The 21230-nt window shown below is 47.6% G+C and overlaps 10 protein-coding genes across 10 annotated transcripts; 1 reads left to right on the forward strand and 9 right to left on the reverse strand.

Annotated features, from left to right (window-relative positions):
- Positions 1-695: 695 nt before the first annotated feature.
- EV420DRAFT_1187706 (Cloroperoxidase) lies at positions 696-1835 on the reverse strand. The gene is made up of 5 exons (XM_060466267.1): positions 1658-1835; positions 1533-1606; positions 1380-1479; positions 1036-1323; positions 696-979 (listed from the first exon to the last, which is right to left on the reverse strand). The coding sequence occupies exons 1-5, from the start codon at positions 1783-1785 to the stop codon at positions 787-789; spliced, it is 783 nt and encodes a 260-aa protein (XP_060334055.1). The 5' UTR covers positions 1786-1835; the 3' UTR covers positions 696-786.
- A 1707-nt stretch (positions 1836-3542) lies between these two features.
- EV420DRAFT_1265609 (8 kDa subunit-domain-containing protein) lies at positions 3543-3910 on the reverse strand (the record flags this gene model as incomplete). Its single annotated transcript, XM_060467284.1, has 3 exons — positions 3543-3607; positions 3659-3753; positions 3819-3910. Coding segments are annotated over 3 exons (252 nt in total), but the record flags the coding sequence as incomplete, so codon positions are not given.
- Positions 3911-4462: 552 nt separating this feature from the next.
- On the forward strand, positions 4463-5434 carry EV420DRAFT_1639667 (uncharacterized protein; the record flags this gene model as incomplete). Its single annotated transcript, XM_060477002.1, has 5 exons — positions 4463-4504; positions 4559-4782; positions 4840-5018; positions 5075-5279; positions 5329-5434. The coding sequence occupies 5 exons, from the start codon at positions 4463-4465 to the stop codon at positions 5432-5434; spliced, it is 756 nt and encodes a 251-aa protein (XP_060334057.1).
- A 1072-nt stretch (positions 5435-6506) lies between these two features.
- EV420DRAFT_1187841 (uncharacterized protein) lies at positions 6507-7484 on the reverse strand. Its single transcript, XM_060466268.1, has 5 exons — positions 7363-7484; positions 7040-7184; positions 6856-6987; positions 6682-6809; positions 6507-6617 (listed from the first exon to the last, which is right to left on the reverse strand). The coding sequence occupies exons 2-5, from the start codon at positions 7104-7106 to the stop codon at positions 6591-6593; spliced, it is 354 nt and encodes a 117-aa protein (XP_060334058.1). The 5' UTR covers positions 7107-7184; positions 7363-7484; the 3' UTR covers positions 6507-6590.
- Positions 7485-8120: 636 nt separating this feature from the next.
- EV420DRAFT_1745852 (polysaccharide lyase family 3 protein) lies at positions 8121-10046 on the reverse strand (the record flags this gene model as incomplete). The annotated part of the gene is made up of 17 exons (XM_060480151.1): positions 8121-8490; positions 8543-8587; positions 8645-8673; positions 8729-8763; positions 8820-8874; positions 8931-8951; positions 9011-9021; positions 9078-9117; positions 9153-9251; positions 9308-9324; positions 9382-9397; positions 9452-9474; positions 9524-9535; positions 9589-9657; positions 9715-9729; positions 9791-9807; positions 9862-10046. 17 exons carry the CDS (start codon positions 10044-10046, stop codon positions 8454-8456), a joined length of 726 nt encoding a protein of 241 aa, XP_060334059.1. The 3' UTR covers positions 8121-8453.
- Positions 10047-11895: 1849 nt separating this feature from the next.
- Positions 11896-13332, reverse strand: EV420DRAFT_1188207 (interferon-inducible GTPase-domain-containing protein). The gene has a single exon (XM_060466271.1). The coding sequence runs from the start codon at positions 13033-13035 to the stop codon at positions 11998-12000; it is 1038 nt and encodes a 345-aa protein (XP_060334060.1). The 5' UTR covers positions 13036-13332; the 3' UTR covers positions 11896-11997.
- Positions 13121-13872, reverse strand: EV420DRAFT_1188511 (uncharacterized protein). Its single transcript, XM_060466273.1, has 3 exons — positions 13494-13872; positions 13387-13442; positions 13121-13332 (listed from the first exon to the last, which is right to left on the reverse strand). Exons 1-3 carry the CDS (start codon positions 13675-13677, stop codon positions 13207-13209), a joined length of 366 nt encoding a protein of 121 aa, XP_060334061.1. The 5' UTR covers positions 13678-13872; the 3' UTR covers positions 13121-13206.
- Positions 13873-14409: 537 nt separating this feature from the next.
- Positions 14410-15069, reverse strand: EV420DRAFT_1639670 (uncharacterized protein; the record flags this gene model as incomplete). The annotated part of the gene is made up of 4 exons (XM_060477003.1): positions 14410-14462; positions 14527-14650; positions 14703-14782; positions 14844-15069. The coding sequence occupies 4 exons, from the start codon at positions 15067-15069 to the stop codon at positions 14410-14412; spliced, it is 483 nt and encodes a 160-aa protein (XP_060334062.1).
- A 241-nt stretch (positions 15070-15310) lies between these two features.
- EV420DRAFT_1188509 (interferon-inducible GTPase-domain-containing protein) lies at positions 15311-17339 on the reverse strand. The gene is made up of 4 exons (XM_060466272.1): positions 17151-17339; positions 17044-17087; positions 15634-16989; positions 15311-15580 (listed from the first exon to the last, which is right to left on the reverse strand). The coding sequence occupies exon 3, from the start codon at positions 16986-16988 to the stop codon at positions 15798-15800; it is 1191 nt and encodes a 396-aa protein (XP_060334063.1). The 5' UTR covers position 16989; positions 17044-17087; positions 17151-17339; the 3' UTR covers positions 15311-15580; positions 15634-15797.
- A 1583-nt stretch (positions 17340-18922) lies between these two features.
- Positions 18923-21129, reverse strand: EV420DRAFT_1188045 (glycosyltransferase family 8 protein). Its single transcript, XM_060466270.1, has 2 exons — positions 20342-21129; positions 18923-20289 (listed from the first exon to the last, which is right to left on the reverse strand). Exons 1-2 carry the CDS (start codon positions 21000-21002, stop codon positions 19352-19354), a joined length of 1599 nt encoding a protein of 532 aa, XP_060334064.1. The 5' UTR covers positions 21003-21129; the 3' UTR covers positions 18923-19351.
- Positions 21130-21230: the final 101 nt, after the last annotated feature.

Consider the following 21230-nt stretch of genomic DNA (forward strand, 5'->3'; position numbering starts at 1 on the left):
GGTGTTCCTTGACAGTCAATGTCTACAGTTTCTCGGAGACCACACATTTCACATAGATTCAGTTTCAATGGTTAGCGAGTACGTTGCAGGAATTTTTGCTATGCAACACGGATCGGATGAGGCGGTGGATGCAGCAACACTTCGGCTGCACATTGACTATCTCCATAACCCACACAACCTTTTCACTGCATGCTCTATCCTGGCCACACGTGGCATCGATATAGACCAGGCTGCCGTTCGCAGGGACATCACGATGCTGGCGCAGCTGCACCAACAAAACCCTGCCTGGGATGATTGTCGGAGGAAACTTCATGATCTGGCACAGAGTGATACTGGCGGGGACTTCTTCAGTACACAACTTGTATGGTCCGAATGTGGGGACAAACTTCTTCCACTACGGACCAACGAAGTTCGAGTTGAAAAAGACAACATCCGATACGCGACACACGTGCTTGATGACCTTTTCAGTGGCAGGGAACATATCATGGTAAATTGATGTTCCTTTCCTTAGTCGGATATCTTTTTACCAATGGTCGATCCAGGTTACCTCTGATTCATCGTCAGCGCAGCATAGAACAGGCCGCATAGAACACTTTTTAGGCTGGTGTTTTGGTCGAAAGCCAGAGGTTGAGTTGGAACGAGGGCCGCAGGTTTAGCTTAAGCTTGGTGTGATAAAGATACAAGAGATAATTTTTGAGTTCACCAAAAGTGTGTCGCAGAGTTGACCCGAAAAAGCTCTCTTTCATTCACAAAAAGCATATATAATCTGTTATCGAAATAGTATGCCTACGAGCAAGAAGTAACATTGCTGTCAGGACTGACGCGAACGAAGGGACATTTGCCGCTATCAACCCACTCTGAAGCCTCTTCGATGATGCCCATAATCGGAGTGATCGTCTGAATCGTGATCAATGTCGTCGGCTTGGTCCACCCTTCTTTAATGGGCAGCCGCTCTTCACGGAAAAATATATCCACAAACCTATCACACAAATCAATCTACATCCTTCAGTAATTAAAACTGGTAAAGAGACGTACTTCTTGGGCGCAACACCCTTCACCGGATCGCCCATGACACTCAGATAAAACGCAGACTCGCCACTACGTATAGTAAACTCCTTGATGGTGTTGACGATAGCAGGATTAGCAAGGGTATCATCAGCGAGCCGCTTCTTCTGCACTTGACCTGCGGAGGTCGCATTGAAGTAGTCGACACCGGGATTGGACTCGGTGAGCGTGGTATAGATCGTCTCGTTGAAGTGGACGTAGTCACCGAGGAGGAAGTCCGAGCGGGAGAGCGAAGCGTCGTGTTCGATGGTTCCGTGTCTACGAAGGAAAAACATCAGAAGAGAGGACAAGCGGTGCTAGATTTGAATGCCTACAGTTTGATATCATCAAGAGTGAAACTATCAGGCGCGTCCGTAGTGAGAAGGCCGAGCTTGGCGGCAAGGATGAGGACCGACGGGTCGATATTGTAGCCTTCTGTTGTAGGTGTAAGACAGCTTCACCAAGCGATAAACTTGTCTGTTTCTGACCTAACCCAGCCTTGAGTACAATGTCGATAGTAATATTCTTGCCATCTCTTGGTAGGAAACCGTGATTCGCAAGGCTACGGAAAAACTGTCAGCAGACAACAGAAGAACAGAGCTTGAAGACGAACGTATTCAGACCCGGGCACGGGCCACGTAAATCAGAGGCTCCAGGAGCTTTCCACTCATGCAGGTTCCAGTCAACAGTGGCATATGCACTAGAGAAAAGGACTGCTACAAAAGCGAGGTTGAGATGCATTGCAAGCTTGAGCTAACGTTGCGACCAGCTCACCCTCTTATACCACAGCGACCTCAAGAAAATATCCCTCTCCCACTAAAGGAAAGATTTGGGCGCTACGAACCCGTGACGGAGATGAGGTATCAGCCGACTGCGCAAAGACTAAAATTACTGCATTGAATGAGAAGCAGTTCAAAGTTAGAATGAACAGAATGGACCTATGGGATGACATCTTCGTTCGTATTCATTGGCTTGGCTGTGTACATCCACCAAAAGGCCATGCGCTTACCGCAAGGAGATCCTGATGCCCAGCTCTGGAAAAGAAGACTGAGGGTAGGTAAAAACACGAATTCTTGTCCGATCGGTTCGCATAGACTTGTATCCTGTTGCTTCCGATGTCCCTAACTCATCCCGTCGTTTCTCATATTCCAGGAGCATATCCACATTCCCAAGTACAAGGGCAATTATATTGCAGAAGAGTGGCTGTTTTTTCGTGCCTCTGCTCCATTTAATTCTTGCAGTATGACTGTTCCCAAATTCAGCCATAGATCTGCACCAAGCCCGCGCATACGCATAAGCATCCTGAGACGTAAACTCGCTTTGTCATTTCCTAATCGAGAATTAGACCTAGGTGCAAGCGTCCCTTCAGGTGGGGCCTGCTGTATCCGCGTTCTTCTCCAAGCACGTCATCTCTTGCCGTGCATGACATGAGGCTCCGATACCGAAGGAAAGGACTTTCTATCTGAAGTTAGGAGATGGGATTTTGAATAGTGGGAAATCGTAAAGGCGCCACGCATGAGCGCTCTCCTCTCTTTCTGCGCTGATGCCACAGAAATAAGACGTCACAGGGGACGTCAGCAGGACTACTACTAGCGTTCGATGCTGTTTACTACGGACACTCTTCAGCATCGCCCATTAGACCACAATAGACCTTTACAGCTCATCTAGTTTCAGAACCAATAACGAAGCAATTGCTCCCTGTACTAGACTAAGTCAAGTTAGCTCACAATACCTACCTTTCGCCGCCCTGCTGTGCACCTATGTTATACACCGATGCAAAGGGTGTTCTTGTCCGTCCATTGCCACTGCATGGACGTACAAATGGGTCAAAGGATTGTCGGACAAAGCGGCCTGACTATATGCATGTCGATGAGAAACAGTCTATGGAACGAATCGAAGGCACGTACCTCAGAGACAAGCCGCTCGTATTTATCGGACTCGTTTGTATAGTCAAAATTGTGCGCAGGTTTCTGTCCAGTACGATTAGTGTAGTGGGCGGACGGCGAAATGTATCGCCGCAAGCAACAGAACGGAGGGGTATGCGTCGTCAACATCTGTCGAAACGAGTGTATAAGGGCCAGTTTAGAACGTTCGGCTGGCGAAGGGACATGTGTAAACAAGGGCGAGCGCGTAAACATCATGCGCGCCTTCTTTCAGATAATTGTTGTTGAGAATGACCGGCAATTCGAACCCAAAGGGCAGGGTTGGCTGAGGCTTGTCGCAACTACCACTGACTCGGGTACCGGTCCTACAGCCAAAGTGCCCTATGCGCAGCGGCGCCGTAAGGAGGAGGATATCAGGTGGGTCGAGCCTCTGGAAAGTATAAAAACGCATAACGGTGGACGCAAGCCAAGAAATTCGCGAGCTTCTACCTTCTCGAAAATTTTTCACGTTGCAGTATCTTGATGAGAATTCTCCGTATTCGGTCTTCTGCGAAGTAGAGCTCTCTTTTTCCTTTTGTTGCGTGTTTCGATACAGGTGATAGCATTGCCATGGAACTAATATACAGCGGAGCCCTTCATTGGTGGAACAAAATGCGATTTGTCTCGAGTCCTTTCCATGGCTGGAGCGCAAACGTTAATCATCAAATAAGAAGAAATGTTAGGCAACGCACGATTATAATGTAACAATTTCTCTATCAAGTCCACATGCGTCAACACCATCCGACGACAGCAATACCGTTTTAGTTGGAGTTCATCGAGGGCTTCACTACATAGTAATCCATCCAGAGTCAGTAAGTATGTTTGAAAGTGAAGGGGGAAAAAAATCCAGACCCTTCGCTTTTGTCGTTGGACAAGAGCTTCAAGTAGTCATTCCATTTATCGCCAATGACTTTGCCGCAGGAGAAACAGCGAACAGGTATGATCTATGGTCTTGGAATAAGCAAAAAGTTGTCGAAGTAAAAGCAAGCAGATTTGCCATTGGATTGGACAGTGAGCGATGCTACTGGAGCGCGATGATGGATGGTGATACGGAAGAAAGGCGCGAAACGTGACTCGGTCTCCTTCTGACTACCATCATCTATCGTTCTGCCTCCGTGGACGTCTCATTCAGCATTCAGTACCGTTCTGGCGAACCCATTCGTATGACATAGGACTGGACCGAGGCGAATTGCCCAACAATGCTACAGCTTTTTGCCACCCTCGAATTACCGCTATCCCTCTGCTACGTTTGCTCTTCTATTTTGCAAAACCTACCATCAGAAAGACGCAAGAACAGGCCGACAAGAACAATGGGCCGTGCATTCGTGCTGTGAAATCGGCAGCGTCGGAAAGAAATTACTGGTACGTCGTGACGAGTTTCTGCTAGTGAACGAGTCTTGATACACAGTTCAGGCGAGGATTACACGAAACGATACATAACGAATGCATAATAAATACTGCCAAGATTCAGTTAACATCCTTGGATGAGGCTCACAATGAGATGCTTGACATATATCACGACCGGGACGCTCTCCTTCGTTTGTAAGGTAATCATCTGCCTGCCACTAGATGCGCTAACCATGCTACATTAGCTGGTCTATTCTCCGCGATTGTCACCGTCTTCGTTGTTCAAGCATCCCACGCTAATTTTCGTGTCTTTCCTCATCGAGTTAGTCGGCTTTCCTGAAAAATTCAGGAGCCAACAGATCTCTGAACGATGTCCCTCCACCCATCCAACCTTTCAACCCCCCACCGCCCACGAATACCCGGAACAACGGTCTATGGTCCCGGGTCTGTCGCAAGCTCTCGTCGGAATGTTAGTGAATCGGCGGCTGCAACAACATATTTCCAGTATCTCTGACAGCTTCCTTAGGACCGCGGACATATTCCCCAGTCTCATTTATAGGCCTGGTCAAGTGGCAGATCCCTGTGATCGTCGAACTACTACCGGTCCTTCTCCACAAAATTTAGGGCTACTTCGCGGAGTTCGTGGTACTCCTGATTCCGCTACGTCGGACCGTTGCATATGTGGCCGCGGAGGATACGCGATGTGTCTGCGATCACGATCGTCCGTACAAGATGCCCTTGATGTTCGATTTCTGCGGCAGATACCTTCATGGGCGTTTCCACGGAAGAGGCACCGAGTCTCCCAATCTCCATCTCTAAAGAGAGATATGGGAACATCTTTTTTTCTTGGAACGCTACTTCAGGTGGAGATATGGATTCCTGGATCAACTTGGGAGATGTTATAGGAGTGATTCATTGGGTGGCTATCAGACAGCAATTTCCGTGGGATTACGTCACCATCTTCGGGTAAGTTTATTTTGTTCAGCCTTGAGAAGAATTTTACGCGGATGTACAGCCTTCGCGGTCTTCCGACTATCGATGGTGTGGCGCTCTTCTCAGTTCACGTGTATGATATTGGAACTCTCCTATTCCATATTGACAAAACCACTGAATCGCGATAATCGAATGATATCATACTAGTACAAGGGTGCCTCTCAGTTCCTTGTGAGGCATACGTTAACGAACCCTTCAGAACTGACTTGCCATGTGCTACCTCGACATCTCCTAACCAAAGGGAGGTTCACGTTCGTTCCGTTTGGCTCCGCGGATTCCATCCATGGAGTTCTCTGCAAGCCAACTCCACCCGTTAATCATCGAATAAACTATACAGACGAATGGAGGATACAATTGTGTCCCTAGACCATGAGGTGATGGTACGTACATCTTCCAGACCAGCCGAATGTCGTGGTTCCTGATAAACGCTATACACAGTTTGAGTCTACTGGTGACGCGAAATCTGATCGGCCAGATCGGTTGCGCTCATTTATGATTTTTGTGCCCCGTCACTGTGGTGCTTTGGATGAATAAAAAGGTACATAATATGAACCTTTGTTGCCCCTTCATGGTCTCGACCCTTGTTTCCTCCCGGAAGTTATCGGTTGAATAGGTGAAATCGTCGCTAGCTGGCAGCAATCTATATACGATTGAATGTTAGCGGGCGTGTCATGCTTTGACTTTGATTCAAAATTCTGCCGTCGCTCTTGTCCTCATCCCGGAATGCTTGCCAGAGGACAGAGAGAGAAATATATAGGCAGCAATGGTCCAGAATAAAAGCCGTCGGTTGGAAAATTCTAGGTCGCAGTTGCTGATGGAAACTGGGGAGGTTTCCTTTTCCTGGGATATTTATTTACATAAACTAGGGCGAGTATAAAGGTGCGAGACTTCATGGGTGTTTCTTGTCAGCCCAACTCAACTCTTACCATATATGCAGTGCTTCACTCTGCCTTCATTCTCTGCGATCAGGCCTTCCGTGATGTCGGAAGCCGGTAAACCTGTCGCCTGCAACAGTCGTCACAGCGAACCTCAATGCTGCCACTGTGGCTGGCGAGGCGCTCATGCGCCCGGATGCCCATTCAAGTAGTGCATCCACCCCCCTGACTCGTATGTTCATCGTCGTTTTCCTTCTATCGCGATTACTCACGACTCGCTGAACACAGCATCCTTCTTGACACCCAACACGAGCCTGGACATTTTCTTACTTCCTTCCGCATTGATACTTTACGGATCCATTCCTATCCATTCCCCGACTCCGGACGTGTCGTATTACATCCAGTTACTTTACATTTTGATCATGGTAGCAGTCGACTAAATCACAACGTTAAAATAAGTGCCTGAAGCGGGACGCAATGGTTGATAGAATAAATATGACCTTCCATCTACGACCCTCGATCCCAGAGCGAACAAGAACACCGCCAGAGGCATACGATCCTATGTTATCGCTGAAGTTGCTCGAGCTATTCCAGTGGTACATAGTGTATACCACAGTGTGACAGCCTTCTGCACTGATCTGCCATGATGGAAAAGATACAGGAAAAGCACATACGCGAAGCTGAAATAGAGCGCGTCCGAATCCTCCGCATCAGTACTGGATAGTTGGGTACTTGCTGTGCTATCGATATCACTACATCCGAGTTCGCTACAAGTCCAGGGAGTGATTTAAATGTCCTCCTTCGTGCTTTGAGAAGCAAATGAGGAACGAGAAGAAGGAAGCCTGAGATACGACGGACCAGAAAGTGCGGGAACTGCCATGACACAGGCTGAGAAAAAAGAGATAAGTGCAGTGAGATCCATCATGGTTGAGAAAATCAGAAGCCAGGGTGGTTTTATGAAACGAGGGTCAGAAGGAGAAGAGGTGTGAACGATAGTGGGAACCTGTTGATACAATTGAGTACTGTGCGTCTTTATACTTGATGCAATCCGGATATTATCCGAGACAGTACCGCAGGAATATCACCGAGGCTCGGTATTAATTTAATCGCAGTGCAGTGGTCACTCAGTGAACTCGCACGGCACTTGAGAATGGATTGGCAGAACAGTTGAGCAAACGTACCTTCCGCAAGTAGCACCCGGGGGCCAGCTACCTCATGATATGCGATAATGTGAGACTCGAATGCTTCATAAGGATCTGCATGGTTCGTGATTGGGCATCAAAGGATCACTTTATGACGCGAAAATAAGGGAGTCTATAGTGAAAGTCAAGGACTAGATCACGAGATAGACCTTCTTCTACCTTTGCGATCTCAAGTTTCTCGAGAGTATAACCACCTAGACCGAAGTGTTTGGACCTTGACAACGGAACGCCGAGACACGAAGAAATCAGAAATCAGCTGTAGCATCAAGATGGTGGATGCTGTGCGACCGACAATTTACAGCTGAGCAGCTGTAACGTATTGAATTCGAAAATATGGAATCAGGTTTCTCAGTCGTGAGGTGTCTTGTTGTAAGTTGTGCATTTCAGTATGGTAATTTTGTCGATAAGCCAGTTCTTTTGGGTCTGAATATTAAGCAGAAAGCATAATAATACCGTCTACAGTAATGTTTCAATGACAAAAAGATGTCGATTTGAACTAGCACGTACCAGGTCCGACGCCACTGGCTGCTTGGCAATAAGGGAGAAAAAAATGCCGATACTCCTTGCAAGAACATCGACACAGAAAATCAGTGGTTTTCCATAGCCATTCTCCGAATGTCTGCCAAAACGTGATGATAAAACATGTCGAGTTGCCTAAAAGATGTTAGTGGTTCAACTTGGATCAATGATGGATATCCCAACCTCGCAGACCGGTCCGATTTCCGGCCCACAGCGGGACTAGGTTAGCACCAAACCCATGCCATCCTCAACTCATGCGCAACTTGCACCAATGGTCATCTTCTTGTTTCATTTGTGTATCAGTTATCGAAACGACATATTTATGGACAAGGCTCGGAAGTGCTATTGTTAAAACCATGATCACGGCGCCTGTGGGTGACTTTTTCTTTCCAGTGTATGGGTGAAAACACTCCCAACTCACAGAATGCAACGAATACAATCATTTTATTTTCCAAGAAACGAATAATAAAACGAAGGCAATGTAGAAATTATCGGGAAGGGAAAGATACTTGGTGGCTTGCCAATAACAAGCGACACGTTCAAGAAGACGCTCAACCACTGCAGTAACCGACGACTTCGGGCTCGCAGCTGTGAAGGCGTGTGAGATAGCAAATGGAGCAATTACGAACACAATACGCACCTTCCTTCGCACCCGTCGTAGAGCGTGCAAGGGTGGCTCGTATCGCTGTAATGAATCACGCATTAGCTGGGTAATACCGAGATGTGGGAGAAAAAGACGTACTAGCACGAGTCGACAATGGTTGCAGTGTCCTGTTGGTTGAAGATGATAAATAACGGAGAAAATAAGCAATAAAGATGGACGCACGCCGTAGTTGGAGTTGATACCAGCGAGAGTTCCACCTGTGTTGGGGATATTTGGGTTTGTAAGAAGTTATATAGATGTAGGGAATCCTTACCGTCCTCGGCGTAGACACCGGAGATGTACACGTTACGAGAGCACTGGCTCTTGCACTAAATGACAAGTGTCAGCCAAGTCTCTTGGGGTGCTAGCGCGAAATAGCACGCACGTTTCCACAAGAGCGGTACAGCTAGGCAAGTGGGTCAGTTCAAATGATGCGCGGCTTTAAGATGGTAGAACTTAAATCACCTTCCCGTAGTCTGTGTGGAAACGGATCAAAAATCATGTCAAGAAGCTGGAGAAGAGAAGTACGTACCGCTAACGAAGAAGTTGATGATCTTGGGTTGGATTATTAGCTTGGTAGGAGCCAAGAGATGGAAGAAGCGCATACGTTAACAGTACCGCAACCATTGTGTTGGATGACCTTGTCCTCGGCGTGGTAGGCACCACCACCGATGATGTTGGTGTAGTCGCCAGCCTCGTCGTTTTTCTGGGAGTCATGAGATATAGCTTGATGCCTTTCGGGATCATGAGAGGAGAACTTACGATGGTGATGGCATCCTCTAAGCGAAAGAATGTGGATTAGTGCATTGTATCTACTCCAGAGAAAGTCGGCGCACCACAGACATCCTCGAACTAAATCATGTCTTTTATCAGTAGAGGTATGAAACAATCCAATAGGTCACATACCCAAACAAAGTTCAAAGTGCAGTCTAAAGTCATTTAGGTATAGATCGCATATGATAGATTTTAGCAACTTACAACCGGTACAATCTGTCAAGGAGGTGGCTCAGACCGAGTCTTGGAAGGAACGATTAGCTACGTACGAACACCTTCAGCCTGGTTGGCACCGATGATAACATTCTGCAGGGTAGCACCTTCGTGAAGATAGAACACTGGAAATGTAAGAGTAAGCATAACAAAGTTACAAATACCAGAACAAAAATTCGCACCTGCGTCTTCCCAATCTATGCAGCCGCGATGAGAAATACATTAGCACATTACCAAACCAGACAAGAGCTAGCATACCTCCTTCGGATTGATCACTATTATGGTCACATTTTCAGCATGGTAAGCAAGACGCGCAGAGAAGAACTAACCTGCAAGCACCGCTTCCACGGTCATACTTCTTCCAACCACCGTCAAAGGTTTCGCCAGCGGCGACCTCAATGACTGCACTGCTGGAGACAGTGCCAGTGGCTGTTGGCAGACCGCCTGTATAAGCGTCGCAAGCGGCGGAAAGACCTGCCAGAGAGGCGATAGACAAAGCAAGAAGGAACTGCATGATCCTGGGGGCTGAGCTATCCAGGACAGAGACATTTTATAGTCCTCGATGGTGCCCAAGACTTTTTTTTCCTGAGTGCGGTGAAAGTCCGGATACGAATTTTTGTGCGATGGAAAAATTCTCGGAGGAAAGAGCTGCGCAGGCTCGGTGCACTGAACCTATGGTGGTGGCAACGGGTTTGGATTATCAATGTCTAGTAAGATTCTCTTGAATTATTCCATCTCAGCCTGAGTGAGGTTTGCGACGTTCTAGCAAAGTCAGATAGCGAAGGTTTGGGATTGGAGGTAAGGACAAAGCGATATCTACGAATTTCAAATGAATTGGTAGGAAAATGGATATCCTTGGCATGGTGCGCGCCGGGAAGATTCTGGTCGCGACAAGGCCCATGGCGGCCTAAAAGACCAGTTCTCAGTTGGCATTGCATGCTCGCTGAGAAATCGTAGCTCCTGTGGCGTTAATCCGAGTCTGAATATGCCCGATGCCTCGAAGGAAGCTCCCTTGTTTCTGAAACTTGAATCAGTATTTTTGAACAGAGTTCAACTACTACAAAGGACCTACTTACAGTGTGACCTTCAGGGTTCAACCATACGAACAAGGGCCCGAACAACGTGGCTAAGGTCTAATCGGCCACTTAGAAAAACGGGCGTTGATCATTGATCGATTGTAGGGTCCATGCCAAGGGTCCATGGCTTTCCAGGAGACCCGAAAATTCACCTGCACGCTAGGTTCCTAGATAGTGATACGTCGCACGGTGGGGGAATTATCTGTGGACAGATGGAAGCGATAAGAGACGTTCCGTTCTAGAACGCTAAGGCTAAAAGAAATTAAGTTGGCAGAGCAGCACGTGGGGACTGATGTGAGTTCAATCCCGGATCCCCCCATGTATTTTTCTTGAACTGAACCTTCTCAATCGGACACTACGTACAAAACCTCTAGCGGTTAAGCAATTGTTACCTACTCTTTCTTTTATATGCGACAACGGAGATATGATGATATCTATAGAGTCGGTCTGTTAGCCTTCTTCCTGGCTGTGGGGCGTCCTTGCAGGCTGCGCTGAGATGCTTGTGGTTGGCTTGTGGCTGAAGGGACATTGTCGTCCAGAGCCAAGTCACGCAGGACTTTGTTGGGAAATCTGTCGGTGTCAGGCGCTTCCACAAGTTCCAGTGGGTGATCTTCGTTAATTTCTTTTAGTAACCGGTGTTAAATTTGCCGGGAAGACAGAGCTGCAAGTACATATACGCGCTTCGAGCCATAAGTTACAACCGTCGCCGACTGAGTACAAGCATTGGATTGAGAGTAATTGGAGAGCATATACATACTGACAATAGCACGGCGGAGTAACGAGGGAGGCGACATCAAACTTAGGAAAAAGCAGGACAAAGAATCATAATGCAAACCTGCCCCTGGACAATATACTTCGCACAGCACCCTAGGACTTTATGAGATAGCGGAAGACCAGGACCCATGTTTATTCCCTCAGAGCTTAGGTACGAAAATCTGCCGTTTTGAAAAATTTGTCCGGACTTTGCGTCAGCGCCTTGTCCAAAAATTTGTCCGGATTCCTAGGGTAACCTCACCCCATCCCCAAATTTGTCCGGACTTTCGAAGTAACATCGCAAAAAATCGTCAAAAATTGCGAAAAATCGTTAAAAATCGTCAGAGCCTGTATTGTAGCATAAAAGGCAGTAAAATAACATGGATCATCCGCATCGACCTTGTCGTCGGAAAAGACATAGTCGGTGGCCATAGAAATCAAGCAGGCACTAGTATCCGTGTAAGGTCAAAAAAGTGGTGCTGTGGAATCTTCGGGAGACTGATATTGTAGGGTAGTAGACAGAGTAGATAGCCTTAATATTTAAACGACAGGGCAAATCTCGTTGAAGCAAAATATATTACAATTACATTTTTTATCAAGTGGGGACGCAGTTGGTTTATACTTAGTATGACAATGCTAAATATCAGACAATGTACATGCCAGAGACAATAATAGACCCAACCTTTGCTCTGTCATTCTTGCCTCAATCGCTGCCACTTGTCCGGACTTCGATGTAACCTCTAAGTATTGTCGCATAGTGGTCCGGATTTCAGATTCGAGCTTGCAGCGCGGGGGGGTCATTTTGTCCGGATTTTGACCTAAGATCGGGTCTCGGAATCCAAAATTTTGTCCGGACTTTTGACCGAAGCTCTCAGGGAATAAACATGGGTCCTGGAAGACCTCTGTACCAGCATTCTTCATCAGAGCTTGCATGACATGTAGGGATTTCTCAGAACGCCGAGAATATGCATCCTGAAGTAAGTCCCTCAGCAGCTCGTGCTCATCAAGCACGTCAAGATCATCGAGGGATTCCTCCCGGACCAACAAAGTGAGCGTATTCCGAGAAACGGCATACACCCTCTGGGGGAGAGGGGGAGGGTCGATATTCATCAGATTGCGCCGAACAGTCTCCTGCGTCTTGGCGAGATACTCGTTACGTGCTTCGTCAGCAATCTTTATGAGATCAGCCCGCGGGTCAGCAACCCTCCGTTTCTTCTCGGCAAGGTCCTCAATGTGTATGTCGGATTTTGAGCGAACAATGTATGTGGGGATACTATATCGTTTGCAATTCTTTAGAATTGCAAGATCCGACTCTGTAAAACGGTCGCCCAGAAGAACGATGATGGCGTCAAAGATATAGAGACCTTGGTCATTGAAATATGTCCAATCAGGGCAGTTGACCGTTCCCGAACCTGGAATGTCGAACCAGATAAAAGGGTTGGCAGGATTAGGGTCAGGGTATGGGGTAACGGTGGTAGTGCTTTCGACGACATCAGTTGAGGCAGATCCCTCCTCTCCATCCCAGATGCCTCGAAATGCATTAATGAGAGACGACTTGCCAGTTCCCGATTTTCCAGCGATAGCGAGATGGAATTTCCGGTCCTGGTAAAGATGCCGTTTGACCATGTCGTACCGCTCTTTAGAAGGCCATTCGGGTGAACGCCCTTCTTCCATTTGGCCTCCGTCGCCACCTGAATTTCCATCGTCTCTTCCATCACCTTTTCTTTTGCCTTCGCATTCTCCTGTGTGGCCCCCTTCTCTTTTGCAGCTCTATCGGCTTGCTCTTTCTTCTCTCTCTCCAAATGTGAGTCGACGTGACGACGATAAGCTTCAGCTTCCTTTCTTTTATGCTCTTTCTCGATCTGGGACATCGTCGGGTTTTCTTTGACCTCGTTGCCCCTTATCACTTCGAGAATTACGCGGATTGCGGCAGCGGCAGCGGAAGCACAATAGGATACAGCAGCACCCATTCTGCAGAGATAGACAATCAGAGACTGGAGCAATTTTTTGGCGTATGCCACAGACCTTGTAGCGAAATAGATAGAGATCACGACTAAGCAGTGCTAAACTGACTTGAAAACCTAGGAATGATAAGTATATCAATTGTGGGAGATCGAATATGTATTACTTACAGAAGAGACAAGAGGCGAGATGGAAAAGGTGGATGTGAAAGATACGAGATAGGTGCAAATGTTGTCGTAGAAAGACAGAGATTGACAGGAGGACCAACAGAAACAGTGGCCTTCTCCGACAAGTGTTTATGTGAAGATTGTAGCCAGACTCCAGACTCCAGATCTGTACGTTTCCCTGGGTCATCTGTGTTACCTCGTTGTGATAGACGCCCAAGTCAGACTGCGGTTCCTCGAACTTTGAAGAGCATGATCAAAGAACCAAAAATACGTTGAATTGCTAGAGATTAGATGGAGTATGGCCATGCTGCCACAGAAGCCCTTTCAGAGATGGTTGTACGGTATCCTATTCACTTTATCAAAACCGGTGACGCGTTCCATGATGCAGGATAGCACGGAGAGCCGGAAGGTTCACGGCCCCAGACGCTTTGTCAATTCAGTAGGCGGAGAAAGGGCGAAGCGCTGTGAAAAAACTCACATCGATTTCACACCAGCGGTAGGTGTTGTGAAGAAAAGGCTGTTCGACATCCTAGAAAATGGCTGAAAGCTTTGCAGGAGTACAATGATTCTTGTAGGTCAGCAAAGAACCTGGAAATACAAATAAGTACCCCATTGGTCGTAATTGTCATTCTAGCATGCATGTCGCGGTCTCAGTGGCTTCCCACTCATAGGCCATTGGCACCGCGCCCTTAAAAACCTAACTTGTATCTTAGGTTCACAAGCAGAGACGTCACGTAACAGCACTACTCACATCCACTACACACCACGTTCGTCTGAAATCTCAATTTCGTAAAATTCGTCGGTCCAAGTTTGCTTAATACTTACGACGAAGATACATATGACAGTGGAGATATCTGATATCTATATCATATGCAGCAAGAGATATTATGCAGTATGTAAATTCTTTACGGGCAAATGATTAGCAGCAAGAACCAAAGGCAGCAGAATCGACGATGCCCGTGTCGCGATAAACTGGAGGAGAGCCCAATTCAAATTCAATTCCCAGATTGCTCGATGAAAATGGAATGAAACGTACAGAGCTCAGCAGCTTCCTCTCTCGACAGCCCGTCATATCGTCCTTGGCCTGCAGGCGGATATCGGCGCTGGGGCTGGGCTGCTGGTGATTTGTAATCAGGCCCATACACTCGTTTTGCGACAGCCTGTATGACTGGATCTCAAAGTCATAACAACAAAATCTGCGCAGCGACGAACCTCAACCTCTTCCCGGTCATAGAGGTGCATCGTCCGACCGCTATACTGGGGGTGAGGCTCTTCAAATGCCATTCCTTGAGCTAAGAGCAATGTCACATTGGGAGGTAGAAGCAAGGTATTCGTTGGGCACATTGAAGATACTAAGGGCATCCGTCCTCGTGATCCTCGGTCCGCTAGCCTTCTTCCTCGTCGCAGAACGTCCTTGCAGGTTGCACTGAAGACGTTCGACATCCCCAGTATTGTAGTATGTGACCCAGCCTCCGTGAGGATTTCGCTCCTGTCGAACTGGACTGATACTCTCCAGGTCGGACGGTTTCAGATTATAAAGCTTGGTCGCGCGAGAGTGTATCTTCAAATAAAAGGTCATGGATCGCTCAAATAAGATGGGATAGAAGTATTAACAATTTGTACAGTACCGTCAGGCTCTGCTCTTCTGGAAGTATACTTGGGCATTGTGGTCAAAAGTGAAAGTATTCCAGGAAGTCAAGTCGAATCGGTCCGAGGTCCGACGGCAGAGGACGGCAGCTGTGGTCGCGGCGTGACGCCGTGACCGCTTACGTAACAACAAAAAAGGCCACGCCGCCCACAAAAAAACAACCGGTCGGAAAAACCCAAAAACTTACCAGGAGTCACAACATCGCGACGGGGATTAGGGATAAGTATCTGCGCGAGATAATAGTAGTCAAAGGAGAGGGCATTTGTGGTCGTCGTGCAGTGTGGTTGTTAGTGGTGAACGCGACTAGTAAGTAGTGGAGGTGACTAGTAGGTGGAAGGGTCCACGTCGCACGAGGACCGAGGTGATCCTAAGGTGGCGGTATTGATGGTGGTATCGGCGCCACTCATAGCCGAGCCTTGGGGCTGTTGCATGACTGTTCACTCTAACAGTTTTATAAATCAAAGCTGTCAGATAAAGACAAAGATTGATACCCACTTCGAGCTATCGCTGTTGAGGACAAGCATTTGTCTGCAAACAGAGAAGGTATGTAGATATTGAATTGGAATTTGGAATTAATAGTGACAATTTCACAACACAAGGAGCGCGAAATCGCGATAGGTCAGTACAAAAGAAATATATGGCTGGATGAAGATATGTAGTCAGGACAGACTCAAAATGGACATATTCGGACTACCAAGACGTCGGGACCTCGGCTCCATAGTCGGACTGAGATAGCGGAAAACCTCTACACCAGCCCTCTTTATGAGATCCTGCATGACACGCCAGGACTTCTCAGAACGTCGAGAATACGCATCCTGAAGCATGTCCTTCAGTAGCTCGTGCTCATCAAGAACGACAGCATCTTTGCTGATGGGCTGTTCTTTGACCACCGAAGTGAGTACATCCCGAGACACGGCGTAAACCCTCTGGGACGGAAGGGGGGGATCGGCCTTCGACAAATTATTCTGGACGGTCTTCTTTGTTTTGTCAAGGTACTCTGTACGTGCCTCGGCACCAATCTCTAGATCAGTCCGCGCACCAGCACGTCTCTTCTTTCTCTTGACAAGTTCGTCGATGTGTCTGTCAGACTTCGAACGAACGATATAGGTAGGAATGCTGTATCGCTTGCAGTTTTTCAGAATCGCAAGATCTCCATCTGTAAAACGGTCGCCCAGAAGAACAACGATGGCGTCGAAGATATAGAGACCTTGGTCGTTAAAATACGTCCAATCAGGGCAGTCGACCGTTCCCGAACCTGGAATGTCGAACCATATAAAAGGGTTGGCAGGGTTAGGATCAGGGTATGGGGTTACGATGGTGGTGCTTTCGACGACGTCAGTGGCGGCGGATCCCTCGTCGTCATCCCATATACCTCGAAAGGCGTTGATAAGTGATGACTTGCCCGTTCCCGATTTGCCAGCGATAGCAAGGTGGAATTTCCCATCCTGGTAAAGACGCCGCTTGACCATGTCGTACTGCTCTCGAGAAGGCCATTCGACTGGGTGAACGCCCTTCTTCCACTTCGCCTCCATCGCCTTCTGAATTTCCATCGTCTCTTTCACCACTTTTTCTTTTTCCTTCACCTCCTCCCGCAGCTTGTTGGAACGTCGAATCGCCTCCAATGCTGCCTTTTTCTCCTTTTCAGCTTTATTGGCTTGCTCCTTCTTCTCTCTCTCCAACTGCTCAACACGACGGCGAGCCTCGTTTTCTGCAGCCTCAACTGTTCTATGATGCTCCGAGATCGAGAACAACGTGGGGCTTTCCTGGACTTTGCTGCTCCTTATAGCATTAAGAATGAGGGGGATCACGGCTGCAGCTGCAGTAGAAAAAGCGGAGATAACAGAGCCCATCCTAGAGAGATTGAAAGTGAGAAACTGGAACAGATGTTTAGCATATACCACAGACCTTGCGGCAAGATAGGAGAGTTACTATGATGAGGCGCAATATCGCTGAATTTCAAGAATTTATGAATCAGTACATCGATACTAGTAGACCGAACACGTATTTCTCACAGAGGACTCTTGGTGAAGACAATTAAAAAGGACAGCGATGTGAGACGTAAGACCAGCGTTAACGTCGTCGTGTAGAAGGTTCGAAATTAGCGTGAAGAGCCGATGGGAACCATAGTCCCCCTAATGAACTTTATATGCGAAGATCGAACCAGACTTCCGGTATGAGTGTTTTCTGTGCCATGACGATATAAGTGGGGTCAGACACCAGGCTTTCGAAGTTCCGAAATAAGATCTAGATCAAAGAACGAAAAACACGTTGAAATGCTGGTGTTTGGGTGAGGTAAATTTAATGTCCATCCTGTCACAGAAGCTCATTCAGGGGATACTAGGACAGGTCATTTTTCACCGTATCACGACCGGTGACGTGCTTCAAGACATGAAGAACCACAACGTTGATAGTGCTGTCCCGTCGGGTGAAAAAAACTCACGCCGATTTCACGCCGGCAGGCCGCAGCAGTCGTTGTAAAGAAAGGCTTGTTCGACGTCCAAGGAAAGGACCGAAATCTTGACAGGATCCAAGAACAACGGAGCCTGTAGCCTGTAGGTCAGTAGAGCCTGCAAATACAGATACCCTATTGGTCTTCCCACTTGTAGGATATTGGCACCATGCCCTTGGAAACCTGACTTTTATCTCAGAATCACAAACAGACATATCACGGAACAGTACTGCTCACATTCAGTTTCGCAAGATTGGTCGATGGGAGTTCTATGGAAAGTCCCGGGCCGAAGTCGAACCGAAGGGATCGCGCTTGTGGCGTGAGAATTTTTCTACTTTCGAAACCACGCTGATGCTGACATGCGCGCCGACGCTTGTACCAACACGTAGACCCTGTTGTATTTCGGACTGTATCCTAGTACAATGCTTGTAAGACCTCTAGTCTCTGGGTTACAAACTCGTGAGGAGTTTGCCCATTTACTTCGCATATTTATACTAAACTACACCTATTCTAGTAATTTCTATACAATCATTCTCTTACCAATCTCTTACTCAGCATGCCGGAATGCCGGATTGCCAGAATTATCTCCCATTTTCCAACAGACCCCTCCAAATGTGTAGCTTCAAGCTTGGGGATGCCATTGAGATGGATATTTTAGCAAGCTTGAGTAACCAAATCACAAGAGGGAACGGAAGGTAATCAAGTCACCCTTTAAGGGCTCTTTGAACTCATCGGCAACGGCGTCTAGGGTGTTTTGCGGAAAGAACATCTCTACGGTGATGCTGTTACCCGGATCAACTGACAGAGGGTGGAAGACACCGCTAAGTATATCTAAGACTGCGTATTTCTCAATATCTTGATGCAGATGCAGCAGGCCTTGACTGTCCTTGTTGACGCTACGTACCATGCACACCTAAAAGGAACCTGGTAAGGTATTTCTCTCCTATCAGTCATTTATTTAATTGCGATGCATCTCCTGTCAGGAAGCATCATGAGGTTCTGAACATGAACTAGAACCAGGCGCCTAGTTAATATATCTTCCATCATCACCCTCATTTTGTCCTGTCTTGCTTCGGTTATCCCGTGGCTCCTACACCACACGCCCGAGGATCGTGGATGTGCGCAGATTCTTATCATGAAGTGGGAAGTACCGTGTGAAGAGAGCGCGCCTAATCTACGCCTCGTGTTGTTATGGACGCTGTCTGGACTAATGAAAGCTTCTTCCTGTGATAGTCACCTAGTATTGCACGTCCGTCACTATACGTCATGTGAAAATCAATGAGGAGATGTTGCCAGGCGCGCGAATACAAGCAACAAATGACTTAACATCTCTAACACCAAAGGACCTGGAAAGAATGGCGGTTGATATTCTCATGAAACAACACGATGCTCAACCTCGGAAGGTATATCTTATATATCTACTGATTCCCTGTAATGGTGACCATTTCCTTCGGTGCCTTGGTAGTATTTAAGACTTGTGACGAACAATCGAATTTGGAGAGAAATTCTCAGTTTGGGGTCCAGGTCTGAACACTGAGAGTTGCATTCCGAGAGGTATAGATACGATAGAGATTACCGTGAAATGCCGAAATGACTCACAGTTGAGTGGAAGGAAGTGTTCAACGAGGAAACTTGAAAGAGGCTTGACCTGTGAAGAGTCCTGTGGAAATATGGCCCGCAAGAAATGGAATTCTCTATAGGATGCTGTTCCAAGTTCGAAGGAACGTTAAGTGTGAAGCGCAAAACGTGTATATTGAAATTCTTTTACTTTGAATCTAATTGATGACTGGCAGCGAGCAACCTTTCGAATTCCTTCCCTCCCTCATCTCGAACTTTTATCACGTCGCTCGCTAAACGCCTCCGAAAATCCTCACTTTCTCGAATTCCCTTCCATGCTGTCTCCTTCAACGTATCCCACCACTCTTTAGCGTATGGATGACCCGGGGCTCCCGCATATCCCCACGGTTTGGCAGTATACGGCTGAACCCATGGATTCAGGACGATAGCCATTGGGGGACTCACGGGCCCGGTGAAATGCACAATTACCGGATCTTCAAAGTCTGCCGCAGCAAACGCGGCATTCCTCTCCGGTGTGGAAATCTTGGCATACGTACCCAATCCCTGTGCATTGTAACGCAGGGGAAAGGTTATCCAGTCGCCCTCAAAGTGAAGGTTAAGGTAATCTTGGTCTTTGAATGCGGTTTCCGGCGTCAGCTGGGGCATCTGGGGGAGACGGAGTCGGATTTTGGCTAGGTCGAGTAGCAGGACACCAGCATTAAAATAGCCCTCTTTCACAGTGATGGTTTCGTGCCCTTTGGGGAAACCAACATCCAGCACTGCTCCGAGTGACTTCCCCTGCAAATCGGTGTTCCATAAAGGAAGGAGAGGGCCACGAACGAGTGTATCAGAGTCGAGGTATAGAGCTCGCTCAACGGGGAGCCGTTTCATGAGATCGAGCTTCGCCCACGTAGGACTTGTTTTGAAAGACAGGTCGTCAATGTGTTGGGGAATGAAAACGTGGGTGATCCTTGACTCCGTCGGGATCGAATAACTGATTCGTGACTTATCCTCCTCCGTCAGACCACAGTCATAGATGTATACAGTGCATCGTCCAGCGACATTCTTCACGGCAGTTCGTATTGCAACTGACGCCGCCATGGCATATTCGGAATCAGCAACGATGGCAAGGTTTATGCCATATCCTGCAAATGCTACGTTAGCTAGGATATCGAATTTTTATGAAGAACTACATACCAAGGACGTCTTCGAGAGCTCTCCCATTGCTCGTGCCATCCAGCAAAAAACCAATTCGCATTTCCATCACCTTGCGAATGATCATCTGGTAATCACCGGGCTTTGACAGACGCTCGTATTCGCCATCATGAAGTCGCAGAAAGCCGTCGATGCCTCTCTTCGGATGCTCCACATTATCTTTAGCCTCCTTCCCCCACTCGTAATCATCGAACACGATCACGGCCCCTTTCCTCGCCAACCGCCATACCAGTTCCCCGTCCAAAAAGGTATCATCTGCTCGATGCGAGCCGTCGACGTAGATCCAATCGAACCCAGGCTCCATGGCAGCCACCTCCTCGCGTAGGAGCTGCATAAGCCCTGGGACACTGAACTGGTCTAGGATACGGAAATTCTTGCCCGTGAGGCGGAGGTTGTATAGCACCTTTTCATGTCGAGCTCGCCCATCAGCCGTTTGCATTAGATCAAAGTGGTCGATGGTGACGAGCTCCCCACCGTCTTTGCACAGCTCTGTGAGAAGGAAGACAGCTGAACGGCCTTCCCAGGCCCCAATTTCCAACACGCGTGGACGTAGGGACTCTATATGGCAGAAGAATGTCCGCCATTCTGGGATGTGGCCTGAGAACCAATCTTGGGTAGAGGTGAAGTGGTAGTCGGGTGTCATGATGCAACTAATTCTAAGGATCGCGTTCCGAATTATATAGAGTTGTGCTTATCGATGATTCGTTCTCATTGGGAATTGTTGGCGCTAATAAAGTTGATTAGGTTTTACAACCGCATGGAGAGGAAAAAGGGCTCGAAGTGCATCGGACTTTGTAAAGGACAAGCGCCTTACAGCATCATGGAAAAGAACCCTGTGAAATAAGAAACATTCTTGAGATGCAATTTCGAT

The sequence above is a fragment of the Desarmillaria tabescens genome (genome assembly GCF_030435595.1).
Source record: "Desarmillaria tabescens strain CCBAS 213 chromosome Unknown EV420scaffold_9, whole genome shotgun sequence".
Lineage (NCBI taxonomy): Eukaryota > Fungi > Basidiomycota > Agaricomycetes > Agaricales > Physalacriaceae > Desarmillaria > Desarmillaria tabescens.